Raw genomic sequence first — 7,861 nt, forward strand, 5'->3', positions numbered from 1 at the left:
GGGATTAGAACTTCGTAACTTTACTTCAACACTGCATCTGCAAAACAAACACTTTATGATTCAGATCAGCTGAGAAGTCTAGATTTGGATTTCATAACATCTTTTCTTTCACTTGTGATGATAACCTATTTTAAATATAAAAGTATGAAAATATAAAGAGATCATAAATTAGATGACTTTATATATATAAATCTTCTAATTTAACTGTAAAAGTCTCTAAATTATATTATATTGCTATCCTTTAATGTATATACAAAATCCTCTAATTGCAAAAGTCTCTAATTTATATTAAATTGGTATCCTTCAATGTATATATAAAATCCTCTAATTTCTATCACTTGATAGACAGATAAATAAATAGCTAGATAAATACAGTGGGTTTCAACTGATAAATGGCTCATACAGACATTATTAATCAATCACTTGAAACTGATTTACATTAGCAGTAAAACTGAACACCAACAGTACAAACCCCAACAAAAAACTCTTTCGAAATACCTTTTTTTCATCTCAAAGTTGAACATCAGACGTAATAATTGACCAATAATCAAACAAACTCCTTCTTTCGACCTGCTGGAGGTGGTGGAGAAGCAGCAAAGTGATCAACTGAAACTATTAATATTTATCCTCTGACAATCATTCATGTATGTGCAGAATTTAAAAGCAGTTCACCCAGTTAGTTTTGGATTAAAGTTGTGGACTGACCGACAGTCTGAGAATGCCATTTTTGGAGCCATTCGTCTCTGTGTGACTAAAAAGAAATGAGGTGTTGTTGCTTGTATCGGTGTGAACAAATGAGCGGTTTTCTCAGAAATCAAAACTGGGTTATTTTAAGTGATGTCACGGAAGATATCAAGCAGACATCATGGCTAAAACTTTTTTAGCTTATTGATTCATTGTTTGATTCTAAGAAAAATGCTCTCTGTGATGTTGGATCCTTTAGGGGGGTTAAAATACAGTACAATCATTCTCATTCTTGAGTCATCTGTTCTAAAACCGCAGCTATTTCCTGAGCAGACAAGACATTGGGTCGAAAAACTTGGACGGGGGGGTCGAAGTGAGTCGGCCCTGTGCCATGGCAACTTACTGGAATTGACCAAAGCAGACTTCCCACAACTCGCTCCTCCCAGATTCCCATTCTTGACGGCCCATATCATCTACTTCAGGAGCAAAGTATGTTCCATCTGCGTCAGGTCGGTCCTGCAACATAAAGAGGCCGAGCGTTTGTGCACTGGAGGCCCGACTAGACGGCCGAACCACTTTGTTTTGATAATCTGCGTTATGATTCACACTCTCTCAGTAAAAACCCTCAGAGTGTCGTGCCAAATACAGAACTGGGTCCCAATTATCACTGAGTGCACAACAGCAGAGACAGATATAATTACTTCCACACTGTGTCTGCACCGGGACAATCATACTTTGCATAGTTTTTGATAGTTATGAGAAAAGAGCTGGGAGAATTGATAAAATCCCTTTTTCAGTTAAATATTTAAATTCAACTAGTAAGTTGTTTATCAGTGTGTGAAAAATTGACATTGGCATTAAAAATAGCCAGTAGGTTCACCTCTTTAGTAAATTTATCAACTAAAGACACAGGCTATTCTATTCAGTATAATTCTCTTCATAAATTCACCGCTGACTGAAAGAACCTGCAAAGCACAAAATGTCTGCAAGTTAAAACTTAAAATCAAACTAAGAATGAGTTCTGTCACACCTTCTACACAAAAACCACAAGCGACTATCACAGGGATTCCACTCCAACCGTTAACAGGGGGATTCCACAGATAAGAGTAAGTTTGGGAATTTCTGACAAGCAAGTAAGTTTATTTCTACATCTTCTCGTATACAGAGGTTATTTAAAATTATATAGATAGAAGATAAACAAATACAGCAGAGAAAAATTGACTAAAACAGCAGAAAAGACAAAAACATGCCCATTTATTTCATTATATTGGTAGGTCATCAATTAGTGTCTGTTTTTGTGCTTTGAAAATTAATTCAGAATTGTCCAGGCTCATTTTAATTCAACATAATCAAATTTTGTGTAATTATATTCCCCTCAAAAAACAATCGTTCCCTTGTTCTCACTGTTTCTGTTTCTGTTTGGTGACCATGAAAAAGTATTTAACCCTCCTGTTCTCTTCATTTACAGCCACCAAAAAATATGGTTTCCTTGTCTAAAAAAAATTCAGCAAAAAATTTCCCAAAATTTTAGAAAATTTGCAAAACCTTTCCAAAGAAAATTCCAATAATTCCTTAAAAGTTTCCCTTAAAAAGTTTTACTTAAAAAAAATTCCCCAAATTTGGCATGAAAATTCTTATAAATACTTTCAAAAAATGAGTAAAAATCTTCCAAAAAATCCTAAAAATATTGGAAGTGATTACATATATATCAGTAAAACTTTGAATATTGTCTTTAAGAACATTCACTTGTGAATGTTCTTAAAGAAACATTATTTTTAGCATTTTTTTCTCCACCAAAAAATATTAAAAAATTTCCCAAAAATGTTGCAAATGTGGACATCAGAAGTTTCACTGTGAAAATATATTTTTTCCCACATTTTCAAACTTTAAAATTTGACCCACAGGACGACACGAGGGTTAATAACTTCCCTGTGGAACTTCAGGTTGTTCCCTGATGTTCACCAGGACAGGACCTAATAAAACCTTGATGGCATCTATAATCTCCCAAAACCTGACAGGTTCAGCAGCAGGACTCATCACCAGAAATATTTAAGCCATAGGAAAAAGGAAATGCCTCCAGAGGTTTGGATGTCTGACACACTCTTACCCTCCTTTCTCGGACATTTTCTGACATCAATGCACAAAACTGCAGGTCAGCCGGAGAAGTCTGAGTGCATTAAGAGCGAGTTAAACTCACAGAGTCTCCAACATAGAAGCTGTGTATGCCACATGACATGAGCATGAGGCAGCCCTTTTAACTTTCAGGTTATTTGAACCAGCAATACGGGGTCTTTAAAAAGCACACGCACTATAAAATAGAATGAGCACATCAGACAGGTCACGACAATTATTCGACCACATCAGGTTGAGTTGTCGTATTAAAGCAGGGAAAGCACAAGTGAAATTAATTTCTTTAATGATGGCTCAATTCCATCAAGTAAACCAGCATGAAAACCTTCAGGAGCTTGGAACTGACTCACCACAATGGAATACAGTCAGTTAGAAAACAAACCATTTATTCAGCTCAGCTAACATGCTAACGGGGTGTTAGCTTAGAGCTCAGCTAGCAGGCTAATGCTAATCAAAAATAATTCCCGAAAGAGCAAAATAAAATAAAACAAAGCAACATCTTAAAGTGCTATTCTAATATTTTTTAGAATGATCACTATTGTAATTGTAACTATAGTAATAATAACAACAACAACAACAACAATAATAATGCAACCCAAGCTTCATTAGTAAAATATATGTGTAGCCCAAATATCAGCTCACTTGAATGTAGTCAGGTTCAGCAGCTCCTCTATGAGTATTACATTTACATATGCTATCGATCAAAAGTTTGGAGTCACCCAGGAAATTTCTCAAACTCACACTTTTATTCATGTGCTAACATAATTGCACAAGGGTTTTCTAATCATCAATTAGCCTTTCAACACCATTAGCTAACACAATGTAGCATTAGAACACAGGAGTGATGATTGCTGGAAACGGGCCTGTGCACTCCTATGTAGATATTCCATGAAAAATCTGCCGTTTTCAGCTGAATAGTCATTTACCACATTAACAATGTCTAGACTGTGTTTCTAAATAACTTACTGTGATCTTCTGACTGATTATATAGCTCATGATACAGCACCACGTGGACATTTTAACAAGGTAAAAAAATGAGGTTTTTACTGCAAGGGGCCTTTAGTTGAGTTGATAGTTAAACAGTTATTAATAAAAGAGTTTCCCAAATCTAAACCAAACTGTAAGAAGACTTCTTTATTTGACAGTTCTTTGCAAAGAAGTGACTCAGATGTGAAACTAAAGACCACTTTCAGTGTATTCCCATAACAGGTTTTTCCAAAGTAGAAGAACTTTTGTTCCCTTACTTAGTGTGACAATGGCCGGTGGTGATATAAAGGCTGATGGTTTCCACATGACTGACTTTGAAAGTGCACGTGCACGAGGTCCTATTCATCCTACAATGGGCCACCTATGCATCAGCATGCTATGTAGACAGTTACATCGCCCCTCATGTCCAACCCGGAAAAATAAATGGGGCCCCTATGGATATTCCAGAGAGGCTGACTGTGACTAACTACAGATCACGCTGAACTTCATGCAGTGTGAGAATTCTAACTGTGTCACTGATAACTACATACAAATCAGAGCATCTTTAAAGTCTGGTAGCAACCCCAATTCTTTTAGTGATGAATTCTAATGATGTGAAACTACTCATACAGTTCCTCCTCATAAGAATTTCTTTTAAGCATCATTTGTTTTGTGAATGGATAAATAAAATTTATCCTGCAGACACGTTGAAGCATTGAACTGGCCTTTAAGGTGAGAGTGCTCCCAAAAGGTTCAGCTCGACTGTCACTGGATATCCTTCTGTCACAACACAGAACACTGACTTAAGAGGGACGAAGAGGGGAATTCCTGCTGTACGAAACTCTCTTCCACACAACAGTAGTAACACGCAGTGACACATGCAGAGCTTAGTGGAAATTACTTGCTTAGACAAATATCAAAAAACACCTACAGAAAGCGCCACAGTTTATGAAGTGTGTTTGACGTTATGTTTCCATTTTTAGTGCTCTTGTTGCTCCATTTGCCTTCAAAACAGGTTTAGAACATCATAAGCACCTTGTTCCAGCAAAGACAAGATTCTATCAGTCTTAACTGCATGCATGTTTCAAAAAGAAAAAAAAAAACATGACTCACTTATGTTGTTTTGAATTTCAAGACGATGAATTCTACTTTCTCATGAAATACTACAGTGATCATACAGCAATGCACTATATTCACCATTCGGTTCTTCTCTGCTTTATCATGGTTTTATTTGATTGGTATTAGAGGGTTTTCACTTCATGGTGCCAGCTCAGTCTATAGTCTACTCATATGTTTTCCTCTACTTAAAAGATTGAAATATCAACATCCAGCTTACATCAGTATCATCTATAATCATCTTACAAGAAAACAAAACTAAAACCAAAATATGTGCACAAGTTCCAAATATCTGAGTCCTTTCAAGGCATTTTATGTGAATCTCCTGCTTAATCGGACCCTGTTGAGAAGTTGACCTTTGAGGGTCCGACTCAGGTTTGATCTGGGGGCGGAGAGAGGAGGGGAATGGATCCAGTCTCAAGTTTAGACCAGAGTATTTAAATGAAGGAAACCTGCAAAGAGGGATGTGTCATCTCTCTGTCATCCAGAGTTTCAGGGGCACAGCGACAAGTCGACATAAACAGGTAAGGGATGTCAAACTTCACAGTCAAGGAGTATGGATTTACATGTATATATTTGACAACTGCAAAAGAAAGCTGTAATATGTTTGTGATTGTGCAGATTTTTGTTATAATCAAATTCTTTTTTTTTTTCCTGTTCTTTAGGATGCACATCATTCTGGCTCTACTTTTTCTGTCTCTTACGGGGCCTCCTGAGTGCTCCACTCTTCTCATGAAGGGAAACTCCAAGAGGGACGTGAACAGCATAATAAACATTGCCCAGATAACACTCATCCATATTAAGAAACTAAGGGCAAAGGTATGCATTGCTTAAGTTGCTGATCTGTTCAAGCTTCTGGTATAATTTTCCTCCCTGTCAGACACACTATTAACATGTTTTCCCGTCAGCTGCCGGAGGCTCCACATATAGAAGTCGCCACTCCTTCCATTGATGGACTGACTGGTATCAGCCGTGACCTCGGCCTCTTGGATAATGACCTGCAGAGCCCCGTCTTAGAGCTCCTCATCCAGATCCAGACTGATGTGTCCAGCTTGGAGGGACGGGTGCGCTCCTTCGCCTCAACTATGAACTGTACCATTCAGGCCAGACCAGGACTAGAGACCAATCCCGCCAGTTTGTACCCGGACAGTTACGTTTACCTGATGCTGGCAAAGGTAGAGCGCTACCTGGAGAAACTTGTTCTCAACAAGGACAAGCTCAAGGTATGCTGACAAACCCACACTCATCACTTAGATGCTAAGGCTCACAAATATGCAAATATCTGGAGATGTATTTGCACAAATAGCTCAGTGTGTGTAATTTGCTTTTGCACGTATCATTTTCCAATATTTTTCAACTTGTATATACTTTTCTGTGAATGTGCTCATGTCCCAGTAATGAAAAGCATGCAAACTATTTTTTAATTAATTCTAAATATTTAAGCATTTTTGCATGTGATGCAAGCAGCTATTCAGGCACATATTTTAATGTTTGACAGAGCATTTGTAGTTTGTATGCGGACAGTAGAGTTAGGTATGAGTGGAATTATATTTCAATAACTAATATTAATTTAAAAAATTCATAGCTGTAAAAGCAGATTAAATGACTGAAAGGTCATGGTGGGAAAACTGATGAGCTTCATTTGAGATGATAGAGATGTTAGGGTGCAACAAATTATTATTTTCATTGTTGATTAATCTCTCTATTATTTAATTGTCTAAGATGCCGTCCTCAAATGTTTTGCTTTGTCCACTATTATCAAATTAGTTGGCAATTAATGCAATAGTAGAACACTCTTGCAGCTCTTGTAAAACTACCTATTTACAGGATGGTTGTGAAGGCTGTTTGCAGTAAATAAAAGTGACAAGAATGGAAGGTTTTGAAATTCTGTTACGAGGGAATGAATGGGAAAGTGTGCAAAATATTTTCAGCACGGAATACTATTTGATGAATGTGTAATGTGAACTCTTTATTGTAATATTATATGGAGCAGAAATATTAAGCTTTCGGTCTCAAGGATGCGAGACATTTCAGCTAAAATGGTTTGATAATAAGCTTTGCAATAAAGATGTAATGTCAATATTTGCTGTGTTTTTCCATTTATTTCTATGAGAACATCTCACATTATAAAGGGAAGATATTGTTTTTTATTGGATTTTATCACTTTTGCCATATAAAAGCAATCCTAATAAACATAATAGTAACTTTATTTGAATAGCGCCCTTAAAATAATGAGATTAACAAATAAATAAGATCATAAACATGCAAAATAACTGAATTAAATTAAGTCAGTTGTGACAAAATATTAATAGCAAATCAAAAAATAATAATATTGAATTACTAAATTGATCCAAATTCAATTTCAATTTTAGTCTTTGAGTTTTGTAAGTCAAGAGATTAAACCAAAAATGAAACAGAAATATAATCTGTAGTAATTACACTTCATTAATGCTGTACTGCATATAATGTGCATGTTACAGAAATACAAAGCATCGTGTTGAACAGCAAACTGACAGAGATGAACTTTAATGTTTATAATTTAAGGCTTCAATAATCTTCATGGCAGTCAAGAATTTTACAATGTTGATTACTATTTTTACTGTAATTCAATATGATAAAGGGTTTTCTGTGAAAAACGTAATTTGCAGACTATTTTTTGTACTTGAAGTTACAATATATTTTTGTAAATTAGAATGGTGAGCTTTCCTCCAAAACAGAAGAACGTAAAAGAACTGATTTTATTATTATTATTATTATTATAGTTTATAAGTGAATTGTATTTGTCACATTTTTAATTTTATTATCTTTATTTTTAAATTTGAAAATGCTTAAATATCTTGTTTTTAGAGTTTATTGCACTTAAAAATAAAAATCTGGAATTTCTCCAAGGTTTTGCTACCTAAATAATTTTCTCAACTCTTTTGAAGAATTTGCAATAGAAACTTAAAATTGGATACATCATGGA

The 7,861-nt window shown here is 35.5% G+C and overlaps 1 protein-coding gene across 1 annotated transcript; it reads left to right on the forward strand.

Moving 5' to 3' along the window:
• The first annotated feature begins 2,428 nt into the window (after positions 1 to 2,428).
• Positions 2,429 to 6,978, forward strand: lepb (leptin b). The gene is made up of 2 exons (XM_022190120.2): positions 2,429 to 5,715; positions 5,805 to 6,978. The coding sequence occupies exons 1-2, from the start codon at positions 5,428 to 5,430 to the stop codon at positions 6,126 to 6,128; spliced, it is 612 nt and encodes a 203-aa protein (XP_022045812.1). The 5' UTR covers positions 2,429 to 5,427; the 3' UTR covers positions 6,129 to 6,978.
• The last annotated feature ends 883 nt before the right edge of the window (positions 6,979 to 7,861 follow it).

Source organism: Acanthochromis polyacanthus, chromosome 1, assembly GCF_021347895.1.
Source record: "Acanthochromis polyacanthus isolate Apoly-LR-REF ecotype Palm Island chromosome 1, KAUST_Apoly_ChrSc, whole genome shotgun sequence".
Taxonomy (NCBI): domain Eukaryota; kingdom Metazoa; phylum Chordata; class Actinopteri; family Pomacentridae; genus Acanthochromis; species Acanthochromis polyacanthus.

Bases quoted from the DNA above. Each gene is read 5' to 3' on its own strand.
- lepb (XM_022190120.2), top strand. From the start codon at position 5,428: ATGTCAAACTTCACAGTCAAGGAGTATGGATTTACATGTATATATTTG. The intron at 5,716-5,804 runs GTATGCATTGCT...TTTTCCCGTCAG, and splicing joins TTAAGAAACTAAGGGCAAAG to CTGCCGGAGGCTCCACATAT.